This window comes from Thamnophis elegans, chromosome 4, assembly GCF_009769535.1.
Source record: "Thamnophis elegans isolate rThaEle1 chromosome 4, rThaEle1.pri, whole genome shotgun sequence".
Classification (NCBI taxonomy): domain Eukaryota; kingdom Metazoa; phylum Chordata; class Lepidosauria; order Squamata; family Colubridae; genus Thamnophis; species Thamnophis elegans.
In genome coordinates this window covers 139,028,881-139,054,820 of record NC_045544.1, presented here as the reverse complement: position 1 = coordinate 139,054,820, position 25,940 = coordinate 139,028,881, and the positions used below count along the sequence as shown (strand labels likewise).

Below are 25,940 nucleotides of genomic sequence, written 5' to 3'. Positions count from 1 at the left end.
AGCAGGAAAACTATTGCATCTACGCTATGACACAGGTTTCTCCAAAAATTCAGAACAAGTGAGGATCAAGAGGTGAATAAAAGGAAACATGGGCTTGACAAAATAACAGGAAATGAGAAAGGGGAAAAAAGAAAGAGAGAAAGAAGGAAGAAAAAAGGGAAGGAGGGAGAGAAAAAATGAGGGGGAGAAAGGGAAGAAGTGAGAAAAAGAATGGAGGGAGAAGGACGACAATGGGAGACAAGTGAAAAAGGGGAGGGAGAAAAAGAAAGGGTGGGAGAGGGGAAGAATGGGAAGAAGTGAGAAAGAAAAAGAAAGAATGGAGGGAAGGAGGAAAATGGAAGAGAGGAAGAAAAGAGTGAAAAAGAAGGGAGAAAAAAAACGGTGGGAAGGAGAGGAAAGGGAAGAAGTGAGAAGGAAAAAGGATGGAGAGAAGGAAGAAAATGGAAGACAGAGAGAAAAGAAAGCAAAAAAAGAAGGGAGAAAGAAATAAATATGGGTGGGAAGGAGAGAGAAAGGGAAGAAGTGAAGGGAAAAGAATGGAGAGAAGGAAGAAAATGGAAGACAGAAAGAAAAGAAAGCGAAAAAGAAAGGGGAGGGAGAAAAAATGAAAAAGAAGGGGGGAGAAAGAAAAAGAGAAAGAAAGAAGGAAAGAAAGAAAGAGCTACCTCTGGGGGTTGGGGGTGTATCAAAACCTGCAGGATTGTTTTATGAATGAAACTCCAAAGGGGGGGGGGAAGCTACGCCGGAACAGGAAGGGCGGGATGTGCCAATTCTCACGTTTAGAGAAGTTTTCCCAACTTCTGGCGGAAGATCCCCGGTTCCTCCACCAGGCGGCAGCCGAGTCAGAAATGCACCGGACGCGATGTGATGACGTACGGCCTCCATTCCCACGTGGAGGCAACTTGGAGCAGAGGCGTCCAGCTGCAGGTTAGGAGGGTCTGTTTTTTTGCAAAATTGGGGGGGGGGAAATAAGGCAGCAGCACCCCCATATTTTGCAAAGGGGGGGAGGTGGAGACACGCGGCCCTGGTGGTGGGAGCAGAGAAGGAACAACAGTCCCAAGAAATAACACAATAAGGAGAGTTGGAAGGGACCTTGGAGGTCTTCTAGTCCAACCCCCTGCCTAGGCAGGAAACCCTATACCGTTTCAGACAAATGGCTATCCAGCATCTTCTTAAAGACTTCCAGTGTTGGGGCATCCACAACTTCTGGAGGCAACTTCTGTTCCACTGATTAATTGTCCTCACTGTCAGGAAATTTCTCCTCAGTTCTAAGTTGCTTCTCTCCTTGATTAGTTTCCACCCATTGCTTCTTGTTCTGCCCTCAGGTGCTTTGGAGAATAGCTTGACTTCCTCTTCTTTGTAGCAGCCCCTGAGATAGTGGAAGACTGCTATCATGTCTCCCCTAGTCCTTCTTTTCATTAATACAATTACAATACAATACAATACAATACAATACAATACAATAGCAGAGTGGGAAGGGACCTTGGAGGTCTTCTAGTCCAACCCCCTGCCTAGGCAGGAAACCCTATACTGTTCTAGACAAATGGCTATCCAGCATCTTCTTAAAGACTTCCAGTGTTGGGGCATCCACAACTTCTGGAGGCAACTTCTGTTCCACTGATTAATTGTCCTCACTGTCAGGAAATTCCTCCTCAGTTCTAAGTTGCTTCTCTCCTTGATTAGTTTCCACCCATTGCTTCTTGTTCTGCCTTCAGGTGCCTTGGAGAATAGCTTGACTCCCTCTTCTTTGGGGCAACCCCTGAGATATTGGAAGGCTGCTATCATGTCTCCCCTAGTCCTTCTTTTCATTCAACTAGACATTAAACTAGTCAGAAGTTGCGAACGTTGGTGGTTTTTAAGAAGAGGCTGGACAATCACCTCTCTGGGGGGGGGGGGTATAGGGTCTCCTGCTTGAGCAGGGGGTTGGACTACAAGACCTCTAAGATCCCTTCCAAACCTTATTATCCTATCTTCCAGGTTCGTCATCTCTTGGGTGACAGGGGAGAAGCAGAAAATCAAGACAAGAGCGATCTTCCTTTTTAGAGAAGGGGGGGGTGGCCCAGAGAGAGCTCGCAGGGGGGTCGTAGATGCTTTGGGGGACACCCTTGAGTTGAGGTTTGGTTTCTCCCTGTTGGTGTCCAGGCCAGAGTGTGAAGAGCAGCCCCTGCGCGGTTTCGAAATGACGGCAGACATTGAGCGGCTCCTGATCCAGTTCAAAGATGAAGCCGGGGAGGTTCTGGGCGCCCCCTTTGATGTCCCCGTTGATATCACCCCGGAAAAGCTCCAGTTGGTTTGCAACACCCTCTTGGAGAAGGTACAGTTGGGGGATGGGTTCCTTCCTTCTTTCCTTCCCCTCCTCCTTCTCTTTCTCCTTCCCCTTCCCTTCTTTCCTCTTTCTCTGTCCTCCCTTCCTCCCTCTCTTCCCTTCCTCTCCTTCTCTTTCCTTCCTTCTCCTTCCTCTCCTTCCTCATTCTTTCCTTTCTCCCCCTCCCCTTCCTTCCTTCTCCTTCTCTTTCTCCTTCCCCTCTTTCTTCTTCTGTCCTTCCTTCCTCCCCCCTCTCTTCCCTTCCTCTCCTTCTCTTTCCTTCCTTCTCCTTCCTCTCCTTCCTCGTTCTTTCCTTTCTCCCTTTCTCCCTCCCCTTCCTTCCTTCCTTCTCCTCCTCCTTCTCTTTCTTCTTCCCCTTTCCCTGTTTCTTCTTCCTCTCTCCTCCCTTCCTCCCCCTCTTTTCCCTTCCTCTCCTTCTCTTTCCTTCCTTCTCCTTCCACTCCTTCCTCGTTCTTTCCTTTCTCTCCCTCCCCTTCCTTCCTTTTCCTCCTCCTTCTCTTTCTCCTTCCCCTCTTTCTTCTTCTGTCCTTCCTTCCTCCCCCTTTCTCTTCCGTTCCTTCATTTCTTTTTCCTTCTCCTTCCCCTTCCTCTCCTTCCTTGGTCCTCTCTTCCCTTCCTCTCCTTCCTCTTCCTCACCTTCCTCCATTCTTCCTTCCTCCCCCTCTGTCTTTCCTTCCTTCCTTGTCCTCCTCCTCTTTCTCCTTCCTCTTCCCCTCTTTCTTCTTCTGTCCTCCCTCCCTCCCCCTTTCTCTTTTCCTTCCTTTCTTTTTCCTTCCCCTTCCTCTCCTTCCTCCATCCTCCCTCTCTCTTTTTCCTTCCTTCCTTTCTTTCTCCTATTTCCCTTCCTCCTCCTTTTCCTCATCCCCTTCCTCTCCTTCTCATTCCTTCAATCCTTCCTACCTTCCTTCCTTCCTCCTCCTTTCTCGCTCCTCCTTCCTTCCTCCCTCCACTCTCCTTCCCTCTCCCCTTCCTCCTTCTTCTTCCTTCCTCTCCCTCTCCCCCTCTCTTTCCTTCCTTTCTTTCTCCTATTCCTTCCTTCCTCCTCTTTCTTATCCCCTTCCTCTCCTTCTCACTCATCAATCCTTTCTTCCTCCTGCCCCTTCTTTCCCTTTCTTTCCCCCTCCCTTCTTCTTCGTTCCCCTTCCTCTCCTTCTCTCTCTCTCCTTCCTTCCTCCATCTCCTTCCTTCCTCTCAATCATCTGACCTTCCTTCCTCCCCTCTTCTTCTCTCTCCCTCCTTTCTTCCTTCTCTCCCTCCTTCCTTCCTTCCTTCCCTCCATCTCCTTTTTTCCTCTCCATCATCTGACCTTCCTCCCCTCTTCTTCTCTCTCCCTTCCTTCCCTCCCTCCATCTCCTTCCTTCCTCTCCATCCTCTGACCTTCCTTCCTCCCCTCTTCTTCTCTCTCTCTCCTTTCTTCCTTCCCTCCCTCCATCTCCTTTCTTCCTCTCCATCATCTGACCTTCCTCCCCTCTTCTTCTTTCTCTCTCCTTTCTTCCTTTCCTCTCTCCATCTCCTTCCTTCCTCTCCATCCTCTGACCTTCCTTCCTCCCCTCCTCTCTCTCCTTCCTTCCTTTCTCCCTCCCTCCGTCTTCTTCCTCCCTTCCTCTCCTTCCTCCGACCCGCCTCCCCATCATGTTCACAGTAAAAAATGACCAGCGTTGACCTGCCCCCTCCCCCCCTCTTTCCCCTTCCAAGGAGGAGCCCGTCCCCCTGGCCTTCTACGTCCAGGAGTCCGAAATCGTGGCCTCCCTGCAGAAGACCCTGGCCGAACTGACCCTGGAGACGGAGCGGGTGGTTGAGATCATTTACCAGCCCCAGGCCGTGTTCCGGGTGCGAGCAGTGACCCGTTGCACCAGCTCCTTGGAGGGTCACAGCGAGGCCGTCATCTCAGTTGCCTTCAGCCCCACCGGAAAGTAAGAGGAGACGCAGCTTGGAATCGGGGGCCGGGGGGGGGGAGTTACGTCCCCAGTTGTGGACATAAATAGAGGTGATCCTCGACTTAACAACCACAGTTGAGGCCCAAACTCTCTCTTGCTATCCATCATACACAGCCAACTTTGCTTTTCTGCTCCAAATTGACCCTCCCTTCTTCCCGTCTGCCACTAAGGTGGGTTAAGGGCGTTTTGCCCCGTTTTACGGCCATCCTTGCCACCGTTGTTAAGAGAATCACTGCAGTTAAGTTGGTTGTTAATTGAATCTGGCTTGCTCATCAACTTTGCCGGTCAGAAGGTTGCAAAAGGGGAATCACGTGACCGTCATAAATATGAGTCCGTTGCCAAGCATCCGAATTTTGATCCTGGGGACGCTGCAGCGGTCGTAAGTGTGAAAAAGTGGTCATAAGTCACATTTTTCTAATGCCATTGTAACTTTGAACAGTTGCAAAATGAACTGTTGTATATACTGTGTGTATACACACCCACAACATACACACACACACACACACACACACACACACACCATGTGAAGTTTCCAAAAGATGACCTAATTAATTTACGAGCCTCGAGACAAAGTTCAAAAGAAATCCATTCATTTATTAGGATCAACATTTTGGCATGTTCTTCTGCGGAGCTGAAACTGACTTCCGCTTAATTGCATTTAAACTTTACCCATGTATCCCTTCCCTTCCGTCTGTGTCATAAATCACATCCACCAACAAGGTGCTGCGGCAGGCTATGAACATGCGCATTTCACACAGGCAGCTGTAGGAATATGAGACCTGACTCTGGCCAAAGGTATGCATGGAATTCTCCTCCCTTTTACTATGTCAACTCGCTAGTAGTCATGGAAACGCTTTACAAGTTGACACCGTATTTTTTGGAGTATAAGATGCGCCTTTTTCCCCCCAAAAAGAGGGAGAAAATCTGGGTACAGCTATTTTTAGTCTCCTGAAGCAGAGGGTTTGGGAGGTTTGCAAAGTGCACCTGGGGGTGGGGAGGGCAAAAACGAGAGAAAAACGAGCTGTTTTTTGCCCGCTCAGCCCCCAGGAGCACTTTTTTTCCTAAAGGGGAAAAAAACGGGCCCGTTTTTGCAAAAAACGGGGCATTTTTTTCTTGTTTTTGCCCCCCCCCCACCCCCCAGGAGCACTTTGCAAGCCTCTCAAACTCTCTGCAGGTCCCATTTTTCACAAAAAATGAGGCGTGCAGAAGGATTGTGAAGCCTGCAGGGTGCAAAAACTTTTTTTTAAATTTGCCTCTTCAGAATCTTGGTGCGTCTAATATTCCAAAAACTACAATAGAATACAATACAATAGGAGAATTGGAAGGGACCTTGGAGGTTTTCTAGTCCAACCCACTGCTTAGGCAGGAAACCCTACACCACTTCAGACAAACATCTTCTTAAAAGACTTGCAGTGTTGGGGCATTCACAACTTCTGGAGGCAACTTCTGTTCCACTGGTTAATTGTTCTGACTGTCAGGAAATGTCTCCTCAGTTCTCAGTTGCTTCTCTCCTTGATTAGTTTCCACCCATTGCTTCTTGTTCTGCCCTCTGGTGCCTTGGAGAATAGCTTGACTCCCAAATCTTCTTTGGGGCAACCCCTGAGATATTGGAAGACTGCTATCATGTCTCCCCTGGTCCTTCTTTTCATTAAACTAGACATTCCCAGTTCCTGCAACCGTTCTTCATGTGTTTTAGTCTCCAGTCGCCTAATCCGCTTTGTTGCTCTTCTCTGCCCTCTTTCTAGAGTCTCCACATCTTTTCTACATCGTGGTGACCAAAACTGGATGCAGATATTCCAAGTGTGACCTTACCAAGGCCTTATAAAGTGGTATTAACCCTTCACGTGATCTTGATTCTCTCCCTCTGTTGATGCAGCCTAGAACTGTGTTGGCTTTTTTGGCAGCTGCTGCACACGGCTGGCTCTTATTTAAATGGTTGTCCACTAGGACTCCAAGATCCCTCTCACAGTTACTACTATTGAGCCAGGTACCACCTATGCTGTACCTGTGCATTTTTTTTTGTGGTGTGCATACATACGTACGTACGTACATACATACATACATACATACATACATACATACATACATACATACATATATGTATAGTTACAACTATAAAATGCTAATAACTGTATAGGTATTCCTTGACTTTCAACCATTTCTTTAGTAACCGTTCGAAGTTATGACCATTTTTATTCAAACAATTTTTATTTGTTTTTGAACAAGGACAAACAAACATAAATAAAAATAAAAAAACCCATCTTCCATTACAAATTGCCACTATGGGGTTCAAGGCTATTTTAATAAACTTCAAACAGGTTCATTTATTATCTTTCAAGTCAAAATGTTGTCTTCCTTCCAATAGCTAGTGATAGAACTGCCAAAAGGCACTTGTATAAACAACTTGTGCTCTTCCTACTATCTCTGTCAGTAAGCAAACTGAAAGAAACTTGAATCTCAAGTGATCAAAGAGAAAGAAGAAAAAACAATGTATCCAGCCTGTAAGTGGCAGTGTAACTTTTTGTATTTTTTGTATTTGTTTATTATTTATAGGCCGCCCTTTTCCCTGAGGGGACTCAGGGCGGCTTACAATTTATAGGGAGGGGAATACAAGACAAGACATGAGACAATACATAAGTAAAAATAGAACACAACATTCATTCATCATTCGGGTGGGGATGGATTTGAATCTTTATCCCCAGGCCTGACGGGATAGCCAGGTCTTGAGGGCTGTGCGGAAGGTCTGGACGGTGGTGAGGGTGCGAATCTCCACGGGGAGATCGTTCCAAAGGGTCGGAGCTACTACTGAAAAGGCTCTCCTCCACGTAGTTGCCAGTCGACACTGACTGGCGGATGGAACTCGGAGGAGGCCTAATCTGTGTGATCTAATAGGTCGTAGGGAGGTAATTGGCAGGAGGCGGTCTCTCAAGTACTCAGATCCACTACCATGGAGGGCTTTATGGGTGGTAAGTAGCACCTTGAAGCGCACCCGGAGATCAACAGGTAGCCAGCGCAGCTCGCGGAGGATAGGTGTTATGTGGGCGAACCGCGGTGCGCCCACAATCACTCACGCGGCCGCATTCTGGACTAGCTGAAGTCGCCGGATGCTCTTCAAGGGCAGCCCCATGTAGAGCACGTTGCAGTATTCCAGCCTAGAGGTCACAAGGGCCCGGGTGACCGTTGTGAGAGCCTCCCGGTTCAGGTAGGGTCGCAACTGGCGCACCAGGCGAACCTGGGCAAATGCCCCCCTGGTCACAGCCGACAGGTGGTGGTCGAAGGTCAGCTGTGGGTCCAGGAGGACTCCCAAGTTGCGAACCCTGTCTGAGGGGTGTAAAATTTGGCCCCCCAGCCTGAGTGATGGAACACTAGCAAAATTATTGGGAGGGAAACACAACAGCCACTCGGTCTTTTCCGGGTTGAGTACCAGTTTGTTAGCTCTCACCCAGTCCCTAACGGCTTCGAGACCCCAGTTCATCACGTCCACCGCTTCATTGAGTTGGCACGGGGCGGACAGATACAACTGGGTATCGTCCGCGTATTGGTGGTATCTTATCCCGTGCCTCCGAATGATCTCGCCCAGCGGTTTCATGTAGATGTTAAACTGCTTTTTCTCCAGTTGTTACAACCCTCTTTGTAATCCTTCTTATTTTCTTCTTTATATTCCAAGCTTAAAAAATAAACCCTTAAATGGAGATCAATCAATCAAATCAAGCATTATAAAAAAGGAGAATTTTAATCCATAGGTATAAGCAAAAGTGAAAAAAGAAGAAGAAAGAATTAATCCATTCAGTTTAAAAAATAGGGAGCCGCTGCAAAAGTTCCATCCGTGAAAAAAAAAAAATTAGAAACTGGATAACACACTAAGTTCAATGCAGATCAATCTCGCCGCCTACAGTCTTCGGTCTTCAATCTTAACTTAATTTTTTTTTCTTGGGTAGTCTCTTCCTCTAATAATAAAATTTCCTCACCAATTTGACATACTTTCCCTTCCGCTTTCTTCCCATTCCGGAGCTGTCCCAACTTCAGCAGCTTCATTAGCTGCGTTTCTGTCACTGGAAAAAAACGCTATTCCTGGATCTTTCAGGGACTTTGTGGTGTTCCTGAGATCAGCAGGAAGTGCCCTTCTCAATCACCGTCTCTGCGGGACGATTTAGGTCCGAATGAACCGTCCAGCGGCAGAAATCCGACTGCACCAAGATCGCACGTTGTGTCGTCGCGACATCAGCTCTCTTCTCCTAAGTTATGACTATTTTTCACACACCTGACCATTGTAGCATCCCCGGGGTCACCTGAGCAAACCTCGGATGCTTGGCAACGGACTCACATTTATGACGGTTGCAGTGTTCCTGTGACCACATGACAGAGCCTATGGGGAAAGTCAAATTCACTTCACATCCGTGTTCCTAACTTAACAACTGCAGTGATTCGCTTAGCAACTGTGGCAGGAAAAGTCATAACCATGGGGCAAGCTCCCTTAACAGCTGTCTTGCTTAGCAATGAACATTTCAGGCTCAGTTGTGGTCATAAGTCAAGGACTACCTATAATAAAAGCAATGCAGGGAGTCCTTGTTTAACGACCATTTGTTTAATGACCGAGCTTAAGAGCCCAACAATAGCATGTGTGCGCAGCGCATGTGCCCGAGGTGGACGCCCGGCCCCGTCGCAACATACCGGTTGCGGCTGGATGTGGAACCCACCACTGATCTGTAGGACTTCAGCTTCTACCTTGAAGGGCTCACCGAGGGCCTCCGGTTGCCATCTTTTTCCACCCCCCTGAATGGCCACTGGCCACTGCCGCACCTTAGCTCTGTCAGCATTAGACTTTGCCTCCCCAGGTACTTGGCCAGCGGCTCTGGGGACACCACCGTCCGCTTCTGGGACCTGAACACGGAGACTCCGCATTTTACAGCCAAGGGTGAGTCTTGACATGCGAAAGGAGGACTGTGTCGGAAACAGCTTCCCAGTCACGGCCACTGGAAGACGGTTGGACTTCAACTCCCAGAATTCCCCAGCTGGCATTGAAGTGGCCATCTTTGTTTTTTCAGAAAAGTTTTTATTTTTTAATTTTTTGTCCTTACTTACAATTAATAGTAGTAATTGTGAGAGGGAGTCCTAGTGGACAAGCATTCACTCTCCCTCCGTCATACCTCCACAGGTCACCGCCATTGGGTGCTGAGCATCGCTTGGTCGCCGGATGGACGGAAACTGGCATCTGGGTGTAAGAACGGGCAGGTAAGAACTCGTTTCGGCTTTGTTTCTTTGTTAGAGCCGAGGTGGCGCAGTGGTTAAATGCAGCACTGCAGGCTACTTCAGCTGACTGCTAGTTCTGCAGTTCGGCTGTTCAAATCTCACCGGCTCAGGGTTGACTCAGCCTTCCATCCTTCCGAGGTGGGTAAAATGAGGACCCGGATTGTTGTTGGGGGCAATATGCTGACTCTGTAAACCGCTTAGAGAGGGCTGAAAGCCCTATGAAGCGGTATATAAGTCTAACTGCTATTGCTATAGCTATCGTATCTTTTACCTGTTCACCATTGCGATGTGATAGCACAACAAAATTAAAAACAAGGGAGGAAATTAGGATTAGGAGCTCCTGGGAACGTTTTGGGATCATAAGGAATTCGGGAGAATTTTGTCTGCGTGCAACGAGATTAAAAAATTCACAGCAGAAAGCTGCATTTCCCATCACTGATTCTAGGGCACTGACCTTCAGCAATACGCACATTATTGTGCCCTTTTTACAACTCCGTTTAGTTCAGTTTATTGTCATTGCACCTCGTTCCACAAAATTAAACAGGCGCCATCCTCAGTGCACATTATAACTATAAAAATAAAAACACAAAGACACATCCTTCACATTCTGTACAATTGAATTGAAAACCCGATCTTGCATTAATATTGGGGCCGAGGTGGCGCAGTGGTTAAATGCAGCACTGCAGGCTACTTCAGCTGACTGCAGTTCGGCTGTTCAAATCTCACCGGCTCAGGGTTGACTCAGCCTTCCATCCTTCCGAGGTGGGTAAAATGAGGACCCGGATTGTTGTTGGGGGCAATATGCCGACTCTGTAAACCGCTTAGAGAGGGCTGAAAGCCCTATGAAGCGGTATATAAGTCTAACTGCTATTGCTATTGCTATTTGTTTCTGTGTCATGAGGTGGGTTGCGTGCCATCTTAACCGTTGTGAAGCACGCAACTCTTGAGAACACCGAAGTTCATGAGGACTAGAAGCATATGCAGGTGGTTCTCAACTTACCAGCCACTTGTTTGGAGTTACAACGGCACGGGAAAAAGTGACTTATGACCGGTTTTCGTGCCTTACAATCGGCCAAAGCATTCCCACGCTAGTGCAAATGGGTAGAGAGCCTTCTACAACAGCTCCAAAAAGGCTCCAAACCCATTTGCACTACTCAGGTGACCCTGATGAGACAGAGAAACCTCCAAGTGGCCTCAAGGACTCTCTAAAAGGATGCAAATGATCAGCTGTCTGCAAGGAGTAGAAATCCTTCCATTCCCCACCATCCAGTCAGAGCCAAAGAAGCTTCTTGGAGGAAAAGCAAAACGTCTTCAAGGGAAAACCAGAAAGTCCAGTTGCCTCCAGAATAAGCATCTTTGGGACCATTAAACCTCAACTGTTTCCGAAGAGAAGGTGTGGGAGGAGTAACCATCGGGTATTAACCTAATCTGCTTGCCTATTGGAGATTGAGGAAATCTTTGGAAGCCACACCTCCTGCTGCTCCCGTGGCCACCCAGTTTAACCTCAATCTCGGCCTGAACGGAGTGTTTTTTCCTCTCTCCCTTCTATCCGAAATTCAGGAGTTTTTACTTTCAGCAAAGCTTCAGCAAGGATTTTAATTTAAAGAGATCTCACCTGCCTTCTGCTGTGCTCCGCGCCGCTTATTCAAGCCTCGGCTTGCCAGCGCGCGCGCGCAGACTCCTGCGGGGCCGCCCGATCGTTCCAAAGGGGGTGGAAGCCCCAGGAAGGCCCAGGATCGCAGAGAAACATCCAGGCGACGATCAGAGGAGCCCAGGAAGGCCAGAGAACCCAGAACCCTTCCAGGATTGCGAAGAGGGTTCCAGCGGCGAAAGGAGACTCCCGACGGCACCAGCAGTCGCCATCTTGGATCGTCGCCATCTCAACCTTTTACTTGTACATTGTAGCATAAATTAGGTATTTCTATATCAACAAATCTTATCTAATCGGTAAAACCCGAAATCAAAGTTTCCCTTTTTTTCCCCACCACCACGAGCAGAAAGTCCAGAAGTGGTTTCCAAATAGAAACAAAAGTAATTGTGTGGTTTTTTTCCCCTTTCATTATAGCAGACAATTTAGCCAGCTCTGCATAAACAGTTTTCAAGAAAGTGTTTCTTAACATGAACCTTTTTTTTTGCAGATAATGCTCTGGGATCCAAGCACCGGGATCCAAATTGGCCGTACCCTGGTGGGTCACTCCAAGTGGATCACTTCGCTGTGCTGGGAACCTCTGCATTTGTAAGTCACCACACGCACAAACACACACACACACACACACCAGAGGTGGGTTCCTACCAGTTCGCACCTATTCGGTAGAACCAGTTCATCAAATCTACCGAACCAGTTAGAAGAGGTTCCACCAGTGGACCCAGAAAGCAGGCCACACCTACAGAAGAGGTTCCAGAAACTTTTGAAACCCACCACTGACACACAGAGAGAGAGAAAGAGAAAGAAAGAAAAAAAGAAAAAGTGAGAGAGATGAAAGAAAAAAAGGAACAAGGGACAGAGAGACAAAAGGAAGGAGAGAGAGAGAGAGAGAACACATGGCCAGCAAGCCACTCCCACCAGGTCACAGGCCGGCAAGCCACTCCCACAAAGGAGGCCACACCCACAGAGTAGGTTCGAAAAATTTTTGAAACCCACCACACACACACACACACACACACACACACACACACTATCTTCCCTGGCGCTGCACTTCTAAACTGAAGGATCTTACAATCGTGGCTTAAATTCCAGTCATGGCTTAAATTGCATTGGTGGCTTAAACCACAATTCTAGGTTAAATCAATGTCTTGGCTTAAATCACAATTGTGCACTATTTCTTTCCTATAATTCCTGCATTTCCTAAGGTGCAGGAAAAATATCCAGTACTCTACTCAGCACACTAAAGACATGCACAAAAGTCAAGATGGAGGCCACAGCCATCTTGGGAGTCCTAGTGGACAACCACTTAAATATGAGCCAGCCGTGTGCTGTAGCAGCCAAAAAAGCCAACACGTTTCTAGGCCGCATAACTTGACAGACTTGAACAAAATGAAATTCAATGATGAAAAGATGCAGGTTCTACATTTAGGCAAGAAAAACGAAATGCACAGGTACAGAATAGGTGGTACCTTGCTCAATAGTAGTAACTGTGAATCAGGGATCTTGGAGTCCTAGTGGAGAACCGTTTAAATGGGAGCCAGCCGTGTGCAGCAGCTGCCAAAAAAGCCAACACAGTTCTAGGCTGCATCAACAGAGGGAGAGAATCAAAATCACGTGAAGGGTTAATACCACTTTACAAGGCCTTGGTAAGGCAACACTTGGAATATTTGCATTCAGTTTTGGTCGCCACGATGTAGAAAAGATGCGGAGACTCTAGAAAGAGTGCAGAGAAGAGCAACAAAGAGGATTAGGGGACTGGAGAGTAAAACATGAAGAATGGTTGCAGGAACTGGGAATGTCTAGTTTAATGAAAAAAAGGACTAGGGGAGACATGATAGCAGTCTTCCAATATCTCAGGGGTTGCCCCAAAGAAGAGGGAGTCAAGGCATCTGAGGGCAGAATAAGAAGCAATGGGTGGAAACTAATCAAGGAGAGAAGCAACTTAGAACTGAGGAGAAATTTCCTGACAGTTAGAACAATTAATCAGTGGAACAACTTGCCACCAGAAGTTGTAGGTGTTTCATCACTGGAAGATTTTAAGAAGAGATTGGATAACCATTTGTCTGAAATGGTATAGGGCTTCCTGCCTAAGCATGGGGTTGGACTAGAAGACCTCCAAGGTCCCTTCCAACTCCTATTCTATTTCTCTTTTCTCCTTCTGCAATAGAGTGAGTTGGCTTATTGAACCTTTGCCTGTTTTTTGATTATTTTAGGGTAAATTTCACACCTCCTCTCTCTCTCTTTTTTTAACTCTGCCTTCAGGAATCCTGAGTGTCGCTACCTAGCCAGCTCTTCCAAAGACGGCAGCGTTCGAATCTGGGACACGGTGGCGGGCCGTTGTGACAAGATCCTCACCAGCCACACTCAGTCGGTCACCTGCCTCCGGTGGGGGGGCGACGGCTTGCTGTATTCCTCTTCGCAAGACCGCACCATCAAAGTGTGGAGGGCCGAAGACGTAAGTTGCCTAGTTGTGGGGAACTGGCCATCGTACCATCTGAATAAATAAAATAAAACATAGATTAGCACCTCTGTCCCTTTTCCCACCTCTGCATGTTCTCCCCATCAGTGTTTCGTTTGCTCAGGCAACACAGCGCAATTACCAATTTGTTTATTCTCTTTGTACAAAAGCGAAACACCACTCACATCATCACAAAATCTCCAGAACCGTAACGCCTACAAACTTGAAATTTGGCACGCATGTTCCTCTTGGCTTCTAGGTGCTCGCTAAGAAAGGATTTTTCCAAATGACCATCAGATCATTCGTATTTCTTATACAGTAATTAACACGCTCTGATGCTAAGGAGTTAGACATTCTACTCCCCCTCCCCACCCGTAAAGAACTCTGTTCCAACTGCCAGTTGCCTCACATTCTGTTACCTCAGTTCAAACTGGCAGATGTTCCACTCCTTCCCTCAGGAGCGGCCTGGGGCTCCTTACAGTACTAAATATTGGTACCTCACCAAAATGTCTACGCCTACCACCTATAGAACTGCTTCCAGATTCAAGGTGGCAGGAGCAACATTCCCCTATGTGTTCCAATCACCGACCATCACTGAGCCAACCGATTGTGAATCGAATTTCTCCTGCCTAGCTCGATCACATAGTTTCCTCGCGAAGCATGGCTATCCAGTTAGTTATTTTATATCTTTGTTTCTATCCCACATTCATTATTATTTTTAAATAACACAAGGCGGTGAATATACCTTCCTCCTTACCAGTGACGTGTGGTCAGCTTTAGGCCTGGTGAGGCACTTTTTAGACTTGTGGACTTCAACTCCCAGAATTCCACGGCCAGGCATGCTCAGTTCCGATTTAAAGCGACAGCATTTTTCCCCCTTGCAAAATAAGTTTCCTTCATTCTTTTTCTTCTCCCTCCCCCTCCTTCCTCCCTCTCTCCCTCCCTCCCCCCTCTCTCAAACAGACACACGCACACAGAGAACTTGGATCCCTCTCTCATTCACTCACTCTCATACACAAACACAGAAGTTGGATTGGATATATTTTCCAAAGGCTTGAAAGCAGCTCCTGTGCCATACCCCCCCTTCCCCTGCTGCCTTCCGATCAAACTTTTTGAATTCCTCCCCCCTCCCCCCACACACACCTTTTCCAGCTGTTTCAGAGATGATTTCAACTCTGCTTCTGCCTGCCCTGCCCTCCCCTCTTGAAAAGCCAGAGCTCTGTCAGACTGAGCTAGTTGCTCCCAGAGAATTCTAAAAAGCCTCTAAAAATGCCCTCTACAGGAGGCGAGAGAATACGTGCCTCATTTGCATAAGGAATTCTTCGCTTGTTAACCCTTGCTTAACTCTTAAAAGGCGAAAAATTCCTTATGCAAAAGAGGCCCCTAGTTCTCTGGCCTCCTCCTAGTTAATACTGAGAACAGACACCAAGCCACTGTGACTTGAAATCTGGTAGCAACTACCCTGGCTTTAATTATTTTTTAAAAATTATTTAAAATTCTTTCCTATCCCTGAGGAGACTCGTGAGGCCCCACCTCCCTTGCCTCTAGTGACTGCACGTCCCTGCTCCTTACAACAACAACAACCCTGTGAGGTGAGATGGGCAGAGAGAGAATGACAGGCCCAAAGTCATCCACTGTCTTTCATGCCAAAGGGGAGACTAGAACTCGCCATCTCCTGGTGATTGGGACACAATCACCCAGCTGGGTTTCATGCCTAAGGCAGGACTAGAACTCACCGTCTCCTGGTGATTGGGACACAATCACCCAGCTGGCTTTCATGCCTAAGGCAGGTCTAGAACTCACCGTCTCCCACTTAAGATGCCTTAACCACTAGAGCAGTGCTTCCTGTCTACTTCCCTGCAGAGATACAGACAGCAGCCACATTTGGAGGGATGAGTCAAGGGGGCTTAGCATCTTTTCAAAAGGGGGTGGGGTCCCTGCAGAGAATGAATGAAGGGGAGCGATTGATGCCTTGTTTTTTTCGTCATCCTTAGGGCATCCTGTGCCGAACCCTGCAGGGCCACGCCCACTGGGTCAACACCATGGCTCTCAGCACGGATTATGTCCTCCGGACGGGAGCCTTTGAGCCAGCCAAAGCTTCTATCAACCCCCAGGATTTGAGCGGATCGCGTAAGAGAATCTGGCACTTTTGAGTTCTCCAAATAACCTGGGAATTTAAGAGGGGTGGATTTCCACTCCCAAAATCCGCGGGTCAGAATGCTTTAAGAGGGGAGGACTTCCACTCCCAGAATCCCCCAGCCAGCATGCTTTAAGAGGGGTGAGCTTCCACTCCCAGAATTCCCCAGCCAGCATGCTTTAAGAGGGGAGGACTTCCACTCCCAGAATTCCCCAGCCAGAATGCTTTAAGAGGGGAGGACTTCCACTCCCAGAATCCCCCAGCCAGAATGCTTTAAGAGGGGAGGACTTCCACTCCCAGAATCCCCCAGCCAGAATGCTTTAAGAGGGGAGGACTTCCACTCCCAGAATTCCCCAGCCAGAATGCTTTAAGAGGGATGGACTTCCTCTCCCAGAATTCCCCAGCCAGCAATGCTTTAAGAGGGATGCACTTCCACTCCCAGAATCCCCCAGCCAGCATGCTTTAAAATGGGTGGAATTCCACTCCCAGAATTCCCCAGCCAGCAGGCTTTAAGAGGGATGGGCTTCCACTCCCAGAATTTCCCATCCAGCAAGCTTTAGGATGGGTGGACTTCCACTCCCAGAATCCCCCAGCCAGAAGGTTTAAGAGGGGAGAACTTCCACTCCCAGAATCCCCCAGCCAGCATGCTTTAAGAGGGATGGACTTCTACTCCCAGAATCCCTCAGGCATCATGCTTTAAGAGGGGTGGGCTTCCACTCCCAGAATCCCCCAGCCAGCATGCTTTAAGAGGGATGGACTTCTACTCCCAGAATCCCCCAGGCATCATGCTTTAAGAGGGGTGGACTTCCTCTCCCAGAATCCCCCAGCCACTATGCTTTAAGAGGGATGGGCTTCCACTTCCACAATCCCCCAGCCACCATGCTTTAAGAGGGGTGGACTTCCTCTCCCAGAATCCCCCAACCAGCATGCTTTAAGAGGGGAGGGCTTCCTCCCAGAATTCCCCAGCCAGCCTGTTTTAAGAGGGGTGGACTTCCACTCCCAGAATCCTCCAAGCATCATGTCATGCAATTCACTGGCAGAGTTTAATCAAAATCAAATAAGTTGAGACTTTAGAAAAAGCCCAAAGAAGACCAACTAAGATGATTAAAGGCCTGGAGACTAAAACATATGAACAGTTGCAGGATTTGGGCCTGGCTAGCTAGAGAAAAGAAGGACCAGCGGTCACGTGATTGTAATATTCCAGTATTTGAGGGGCTGCCCCAAAGAGGAGGGGGTCAATTTATTTTGCCAAGTACCAAAAAGGCAGCAGAAGAAACAATGGATAGAAACTAATCAGGGAGAGAAGCAACCGGCAATTAAGGAGAAACTCCCTCATAGTGAGGACAATTAACCAGTGAAACAACTTGCCGCCAGAAACTGTGGGTGCCCCCAACACTGGAGGTTTTTAAGAAGAGAGTGGACAGCCACCTGTCTGAAATGATATAGGGGGGTTGGACTAGAAGGCCTCGAAGGTCCCATCCAGTTCCGCTCTGATTCTAATCAATTGCCATTAATTAAAGAACTACCTGTAACATCCACGTATCCTATTTATCCTTCGCTTTGCTTTTCCTACAGTGGCAGAGATCAAGCAAAACGCACTCTTGAGGTACAGTCAAATTCGGGTAAGGGTCCCACACATATATTTTTTTTAAAAAAAAAATAGAAATCCGATATTACCGTATTTTTGGAGTATAGGACGCACCAAGATTTTGAAGAGGTAAATTTAAAAGAAAAAAAAGGTTTTTGCACTGTGCAGACCTCCCAAACCCTCTGTGCGCCTCGTTTTTTTTTTTGTGAAAAATTTGGGACATGCAGAGAGTTTGAGAGGCTTGCAAAGTGCTCCTGGGGGGTTGGGGGGGGGCAAAAACAGGCCTGGTTTTTTGCCAAAAGAAAAGGGCATGCATAGCCTTTAGGAGGCTTGTGGAGTGCTCCTGGGGCGGCGGGGGGGGGGGAGGGCAAAACGAGCAAGAAGCAGCCCATTTTTCACTTGATTTTGTCCCCCAGCCCCTAGGAACACTTTGCAGGCCTCCCAAAACCTCTGCAGGTCCATTTTTGCAATAGGGAGCAGGGTTTATATAATACCACTTTATAATGCCTTGGTAACACCACACATGGAATACAGCATTCAGTTTTGGTCGCCATGATGTGAAAAAGATGTTGAGACTCTAGAAAGAGTGCAGAGAAGAGCAAGAAAGAGGATTAAGGGGACTGGAGGATAAAACATATGAAGAACAGTTGCAGGAACTGGGTATGTCTAGTTGAATGAAAAGAAGGACTAGGGGAGACATGATAGCAGTCTTCCAATATCTCAGGAGCTGCCCCAAAGAAGAGGGAGTCAAGCTATTCTCCAAGGCACCTGAGGGTAGGACAAGAAGCAATGGGTGGAAACTAATCAAGGAGAGAAGCAACTTAGAACTGAGGAGGAATTTCCTGACAGTCAGAACAATTAATCCGTGGAACAGAAGTTGCCTCCAGAAGTTGTGAATGCCCCAACAGTGGAAGCCTTTAAGAAGATGCTGGATAGCCATTTGTCTGGAACGGTATAGGGTTTCCTGCCTAGGTAGGGGGTTGGACTAGAAGACCTCCAAGGTCCCTTCCAAGTCTGCTATTGTATTGTTTCAGGAGGCCAAAAAATGCTGTATTCAGTATATAAGATGCACCCAGATTTTCACCCTCTTTTGGGGGGGAGGTTCATCGTATACTCTGAAAAATGTGGTAGATATTTAAGATGGAAAGTGTTCAAAGATTGTTTTGAATCGTTTTATGCTGGGCTGATAAATAAATCCTTGGCTGCTTCAAAATCTTCTCTTTTTCAATGCAAAAGTCACTTTTTTCCCCTTTTTTCTTCCCCCAGGGCCAAGGACCAGAAAGGTTGGTCTCTGGGTCGGATGACTTCACTTTGTTTCTATGGATTCCCGCCGAAGATAAGAAGCCATTGACAAGAATGACGGGCCATCAGGCGCTAATCAATCAAGTCCTCTTCTCCCCTGACACCCGCACCATCGCCAGCGCCTCCTTCGACAAGTCAATCAAGCTTTGGGATGGACGGAGCGGGAAGTAGGTTGAATTTGGGGGGGATTTCTCACCTAGGCTTCCCCAGCAGCACGAAGCTGAGTCCTCGTCCCGATAAACCCCTTTTATTTAATTGACAATGAAGTGTCTCCTGCAAACTCCACTCCCCTTTCGCTCCTCTTTTATTCCCTATGGGAACTAATGGTCTCCTGCAAACTCCACTCCCCTTTCGCTCTTCTTTTATTTCCTCTGGGAGGGGCCATTCACTGTCCACCTGTGGCCTTTCTCCCAAGTCGACCCCTGTTCTTTAGCTCTTCCCTTCGTCTGGCAACTCTGCGCATGCGCACACTGGGAACAGGCTCCAGCTGTTCTTCTGCCTCACTGAGTCCGACTCCGAAGGCAGCTGGTAACTGTCAGACGGCCCTGGCCTCATCTCTGCCTCTGACACAGAGCCCTCATCCAAGCCTTCCCCAGACTCCAAGACCGGCCCATCTTCCTCCCCAACCCTCCTCACTGTCCGAATCTGCTGCCAGCTCTGCTGGACGTTGGTGGGCCACAACAGTGGGGTGGGGGTTCTGGAACATTCTGGAGATCTTCCTTCCTTACTTTGGACGCACATCCATCCAGATGTGGTGAGGTTTTTCTGGAGGACATTTCTGGAGTGACTCGTGGTGTTGAGGACATGTTCTACCGTGTTTCCCCGAAAATACAACCTGTCCTGAAACTTAAGGCCATGCCAGATTTTCACGGTGGGCAAAAATATAAACCCTCCTCTGAAAATCAGCCCTAGTGAAGAGGTGGGTTTAGCCAGAACAGGGGGCAGCCCTTCCCGTCCCCGGTCACCTCAGGGCTTCTTGGCCCTTAATCGGATCAGCTGGGCCCACTCCGTTCACAAAACAGCTGATTCGCGGGTGATGATAGATAGATGAATGGATGGATAGATAGATATACATAGATATAGATAGACAGATGGATGGATGGATGGATGGATGGATGGATGGATGGATGGATAGATAGATAATGATAGATAGATAGATAATGATAGATAGATAGATGATAGATAGATAGATAGATAGATAGATAGATAGATAGATAGATAGATAGATAGATAATGATAGATAGATAATGATAGATAGATAGATAGATAGATGATAGATAGATAGATAGATAGATAGATAGATAGATAGATAGATAGATAGATAGACAGACATATAGATAGATGGATGGATAGATGATAGATGGATGGATAGATAGATATACATAGATATAGATGGATGGATGGATTGGATGGATGGATGGATGGATAGATAGATAGATATACATAGATAGATAGATCAGACAGACAGACAGATTCTGTGGTGAGCAGGGATGCATACAATATAGGTCATCCTTGTCAACGTCCGTTCTCGTCACGATTGTTCAGGGAATCACTGCCGTTGTTAAGTTAGCAACATGGTCGTTAAGTGAATCTGGCTTCCCCGTCGACTTTGCTGGTCAGAAGGTCACAAAAGAGGATCGCATAACCCTGGGACCCTGCGACCGTCATAAATATGAACCAGTTTGCCAAGCATCCGAATTGTGATCCCTTGACACCATGGGGATGACGCAAAAGGTCATAAGTGCGGGAAAAAAGCAATAAGTCGCTTTTTCCAATGCCGGTCACTGAACGAATGGTTGTAAATCAAGGACGACCAATAATAAGAAAATAAAAAGAGGCAGGCTTGGGGAAACGAGTGGGGCAGGGAATTCCACTGTAACGGGCCGTTTCCGACCCCCAGGTATCTCAGCTCCCTGCGGGGACACGTCTCTGCCGTGTACCAGATTGCGTGGTCGGCCGACAGCCGCCTGCTGGTCAGTGGAAGCAGTGACAGCACCCTCAAAGTGTGGGATGCCAAGACACAGAAGTTGGCCGTCGATCTGCCGGGACATGCCGATGAGGTATGGCTGGTTTCCCCCTTGGAGGCCAAGAGGAGGATGGGGTTTGCGGTCATCTAGAACCGTATTTCTCGACTCAACAAGTTTGCAATACTGTATATGGACTTCAACTTCCAGAATTCCCCTGGGATAGGTGGATATCCATTTCATCTAAAGCCTGCTGGCTGGGGCATTCTGGGAGTGGAAGCCCACTCCTCTTAAAGGATGCTGGCTGGGGGATTCTGGGAGTGGAAGCCCACCCCTCTTAAAGCATGATGGCTGGGGGATTCTGGGAGTGGAAGCCCACCTATCTTAAAGCATGCTGGCTGGGGAATTCTGGGAGTGGAAGTCCTCCCCTCTTAAAGCATACTAGCTGGAGGATTCTGGGACTTGAAGTCCACTCTTCCTAAAATTTCTGATTTTGAGAAACACTGATCTGGTTAGCCACATGAAAGGGTAGGATCGTGTAGACTTTAGTATTGTACCAAGCACTGTTTTATAGACTATTTTTCTCTATGACAAATTAGCAGCTCTTGATACAAATTTTCTAGTCCTCAAGATGGGTCTGAAATTCCATAGGTGTGATCCCCGAGAAACGTATTTCTGTTTTCTCTCGTGTCTGGTGGGAGGGGAAGGGAGGGGTTCAACTCAAAGTTGTTTCAACTTCCTCACTGCAGTTGTTGTTCTGCTTTTGTGATACCTGCCTTTCCAGGTGTTTGCGGTAGACTGGAGTCCCGATGGCCAACGTGTCGCAAGTGGAGGGAAGGACAAATGCCTTCGGATGTAAGCTGTTTTTTTTCTCCTCCCTCTGTCTTTTTTTAATTAAGATGGCCAGGCTCAAATGTCTTCGTTGTTAAGAGCATCCCAGGCACACCTGGTGGAATTGCACATGTAATTGTATTTGAACAGAATACAATTGGAAGGGACCTTGGAGGTCTTCTAGCCCAACCCCCTGCTTAGGCAGTAAACCCTACACCACTTCAGACAAGTGGTTATCCAATCTCTTCTTAAACACTTCCAGTGTTGGAGCATTCACAATTTCTGGTGGCAAGTTGTTCCACTGGTTAATTGTTCTCACTGTCAGGAAATTTCTCCTTAGTTCTAAGTTGCTTCTCTCCTTGATTAGTTTCCATCCATTGCTTCTTGTTCTACCCTCAGGTGCCTTGGAGAATAGCTTGGCTCCCAAATCTTCTTTGGGGCATCCCCTGAGATATTGGAAGGCTGCTATCATGTCTCCCCTGGTCCTTCTTTTCATTAAACTAGACATCCCCAGTTCCTGCAACCGTTCTTCATATGTTTTAGCCTCCTAGTCCCCTAATCCTCTTTGTTGCTCTTCTCTGCACTCTTTCTAGAGTCTCCACATCTTTTTCACATTGTGGCAACCAAAACTGGATGCCGTATTCCAAGTGTGGCCTCACCAAGGCCTTGTAAAGTGGTATTAACTTTTCACATGATTCTATCCCTCTGTTGATGCAGCCTGTATGCACATTTCATTTTGTTTTTATTCCATTTCTATAGCCACTGATCCAATTGACTCCTAATACACAATTAGTTTCTCTCTCCTGTCTAATCTATTTTAAAAATATTTTATACAATATAAATATTTACCGATAGAAGAGAATATTTGTAACTCGGGTGGGTGTGTGGTGAATTTTGGGGTCTAGGAGGAGGAAGAGGAGGGGAACTGTGGCTTCCCGGGCAATTTTTGAGTTTGGTGCGGGATTTTGCAGATATTTTATTACCCAACTAGGTAATGTCATCCATGCTAGAAAGATGTGTGTGTGTGGAGTGAGAAAGACAAGGGAAGGAGGAGGAGAAAGGGGAAGAGGAAATCTATGGCGTCTTTGTGAGTCCCTAACCTGGGTTGTTTTCTCGCAGACGTTTCCTTACCCAACTAGAGAATATCATCAGTGCTAGAAGGGAGGAGGGTTTTCACTCTCTCTGTTTATGTACCAGTGGCTTGCCCTCTCAGTGCAGTGCCCCAATGAAGGAATCACCAACTCAACCAAACAACCAAAAGGTAAGGAGCAACCTAAAACAGGAACCAACAAAAACTCTTCCACCAACAGTGACGGGGCAAGCTGCTTGTACGTAAACAGAGAGGAAATTCTACTCTGTTCTAGTACCGATGGTGTAGTTGGGTAAGGAAACGTCTGTGAGAAAATCGCCAAGCTTAAGAGACCAGCAAGGACCCTACAGTTGTCATAGTCTTCCTCTTCCTCTCCTCCTCTTCCTCCTTCTGTTTCTTCTCCTTTTCTTCCTCTTTCTCCTCTTCCTTCTCCTCCTTCTGTTTCTCCTCTTCCTCCTCCCTCTCCTCCTTCTCTTTCTCCTTTTCCTCCTCCCTCTCCTCCTCTTTCTCCTCCTTCTCTTTCTCCTCCTCCTTTTCCTCCTCTTTCTCATTCTCCCTCTCCTTCTCTTTCTCCTTTTCCTCCTCCCTCTTCTCCTCCTCTTTCTCCTCCTTCTGTTTCTCCTCCTCCTTTTCCTCCTCTTTCTCATTCTCCCTCTCCTCCTTCTCTTTCTCCTTTTCCTCCTCCCTCTCCTCCTCCTCTTTCTCCTCCTCCTCTTTCTCCTCCTCCTTTTCCTCCTCTTTCTCATTCTCCCTCTCCTCCTCTTTCTCCTTTTCCTCCTCCCTCTCCTCCTCCTCTTTTTCTTCTCTTTCTCCTCCTCCTTTTCCTCCTCTTTCTCATTCTCCTTCTCCTCCTTCTCTTTCTCCTTTTCCTCCTCCCTCTCCTCCTCTTTCTCCTCCTTCTCTTTCTCCTCCTCCTTTTCCTCCTCTTTCTCATTCTCCCTCTCCCCCTTCTTCTCTTTCTCCTTTTCCTCCTCCCCCTCCTCCTCCTCTTTTTCTTCCTTCTCTTTCTCCTCCTTTTCCTCCTCTTTCTCATTCTCCCTCTCCTCCTCCTCTTTCTCCTTTTTCCTCCTCCCTCTCCTCCTCCTCTCTCTCCTCCTCCTCCTCTCTCTCCTTCTCTTTCTCCTCCTCCTTTTCCTCCTCTTTCTCATTCTCATTCTCCTTCCCTTTTCCTCCCCTTTCTCCTCTTCCTTCCCTTTCTCCTCCTCCTTTTCCTCCTCCCTCTCCTCCTCTTTCTCTTTCTCCTTTTCCTCTTCCTTTTCCTCCTTTTCCTCTCCCTCCTCCTTTTCCTCCACTTTCTCCTCCACTTCTTCTTCCTCCTCCTCCTCTCCTCTTCCTCCTTCTTTCTCCTCCTCCTCCTCCTCTTCCCCGCACAAACCCCGCTCCCTTCTGGTACTGATGATATTACCGAGTTGAGTAATGTCCACCTTGGAAAAAACAACCAGGTTCAGAGAGCATTAAGGACCCCCATATAAATCTTTAGAATAAAACATTTTACTCTTAATTCAATGTTTCTCAACCGTTGGCAGTTTTCAAATTGCGTGGACTTCAAGGCCAAGTTCTCAAGCATTTTTCTCTTCTTTCCAACAGTTGGAGACGATAGCAGAAGGACTGGAGAACTTTTCGAAATTCTTTCCTGGCGCTAACTTTAGTCTGCTCCTCCTCCTGTTTTAGGGAAGATTTGGGGGTTTGAGAATGGGGGCCATTGTACAGAATACTTGACAGACAGCTTCCTTTTATATCGCTCACAAGAGAAAAATATATTGAATATTTTCATCCATGTTACTATCCACAAGGATGCTGAAGATCTTCGGACCACGTTTCACCTTGGGTTATGAACCATCCTGGTCACGAATAAGCCACTATTCCTTTGCTTTGGATTCCTGCCAATAAGATGGATATAATTATCTCATTCCCTCAAATAGCAGACTCCGAAGTGAGTACAGAAAGAATTGGGACGTTCAAGAAATGAAATAAAGGTATCGACAGGCTTGGCTGAACTTAAATATTTCAAACACTTTAAAAAAAAAAAAAATTATCTAAGGAGACCGAAAGACCACCAGAAAAATATTCAGAGAGGAAAGAAAATATAGTGCAAAGCAGACACAATTTTGGCTAACGTTTGGTAAAATGAAGAAGCAAAGATGGAATGGAGTCGGCCAAAACACAACAGAGGCTGGCAGGAAATCTGTGTTCTGATCTAGGCTTCCCAAGAGCCTGAAGCAAACTCCTTGTCCCGACAAAAACCCCTTTTCTTAATTGACTGTGAATTCTGCTCCTTCACCTCCAGCAAAGTCTTTCCAGGGAGGATTTACAGTCACAGACCTTATCTGGCTTGAAGAGCTGCCAGGCCGATCTCTGCAGAACTTGGCAAGGAGCCTCGGAGAGTCACGAACCAATGAAGTGAATTAATTGCCTCCTGCAAACTCCACTCCCCTTTCGCTCCTCTTGTATTCCCTATGGGAGGGAATACATTCACCGTCCACCTGTGGCCTTACTCCCAAGTCGACCCCTGTTCTTTAGCTGTTCCCGTCGTCTGGCAACTCTGTGCATGCGCACACTGGGAACAGGCTCCAGCTGTTCCCAGTGTGCGCAGTGGTTAGAGTGCAGCACTGCAGGCTACTTCAGCTGACTGCAGTTCGGCTGTTCAAATCTCACTGGCTCAAGGTTGACTCAGCCTTCCATCCTTCTGAGGTGGCTAAAATGAGGACCCGGATTGTTGGGGGCGTTATGCTGACTCTGTAAACCGCTTAGAGAGGGCTGAAAGCCCTAGGAAGCGGTATATAAGTGTAATTGCTATTGCTATTCTGCCCCACTTATCTCCTACTCCAAAGGTAGCTGATGACTATCGGATGGCCCTGGCCCACTTTCTGCCTCCGACACAGAGCCCTCTTCAGAGCCTTATCAGACTCCAGGACTGGCCCAGTTTCCTCCCCAACCCTCCTCACTCTCTGAATCTGCTGCCACTGGCGGGCCACCACAAGCTCCTTAGAAATACTCCTTAGACGACAAGACTTCTATACGCTGCAATTTTTTTAAAAATTTTTATTTTGCAGGTGATATTTCTTAATTATATCCTTTTAAATCCCATCTCCGGTTTTTAAATCGAGTTGTTTGACAGCAGAAAGAGATAATGCAAGGGTAGTTCTTGCTTAACGCCCCAAAATTGGGGTGGACGGCAACTCTGCTATCAATGAGCAGCACGGTCGTTAAGCATGATGTGGTTCGTTATTTTGGGGATAACCTTGTTCCTTTCCCATTGCATTGTAAGAAGGAAACTTGCATAGAACTAGTTCTCAAGTTTACGACCATTCATAGTTCTCAAGTTTACGACCTTGCAACTACCTCTTGTAGTTACAAGAGGCCTGAAAAAGGTGGGTTTTCACAGTGAACGACCACTGCAGCGCCCCCCCCC

At 47.3% G+C, this 25,940-nt stretch overlaps 1 protein-coding gene across 2 annotated transcripts; it reads left to right on the top strand.

The window, feature by feature from the left end:
* The first annotated feature begins 860 nt into the window (after positions 1-860).
* Positions 861-24,784, top strand: NLE1 (notchless homolog 1). Of its 2 annotated transcripts, none has more exons than XM_032214872.1 (13): positions 861-927; positions 2,143-2,314; positions 4,022-4,239; positions 9,099-9,178; positions 9,419-9,495; positions 11,652-11,749; positions 13,421-13,613; positions 15,611-15,746; positions 17,329-17,375; positions 18,608-18,810; positions 20,544-20,703; positions 21,392-21,462; positions 24,116-24,784. In XM_032214872.1, the coding sequence occupies exons 2-13, from the start codon at positions 2,180-2,182 to the stop codon at positions 24,126-24,128; spliced, it is 1,431 nt and encodes a 476-aa protein (XP_032070763.1). In that variant the 5' UTR covers positions 861-927; positions 2,143-2,179; the 3' UTR covers positions 24,129-24,784. The 2 variants fall into 2 exon arrangements, with proteins under 2 accessions (XP_032070763.1, XP_032070764.1); XM_032214873.1 differs by having other exon boundaries at positions 886-927; positions 2,148-2,314.
* The last annotated feature ends 1,156 nt before the right edge of the window (positions 24,785-25,940 follow it).

Excerpts from the sequence above, each read along its gene's own strand:
- NLE1 (XM_032214872.1), top strand. The coding sequence starts at position 2,180 with ATGACGGCAGACATTGAGCGGCTCCTGATCCAGTTCAAAGATGAAGCC. Across the intron at positions 4,240-9,098 it reads GCCTTCAGCCCCACCGGAAA|GTACTTGGCCAGCGGCTCTG; the intron begins GTAAGAGGAGAC and ends TTGCCTCCCCAG. Across the intron at positions 13,614-15,610 it reads AAGTGTGGAGGGCCGAAGAC|GGCATCCTGTGCCGAACCCT; the intron begins GTAAGTTGCCTA and ends CGTCATCCTTAG.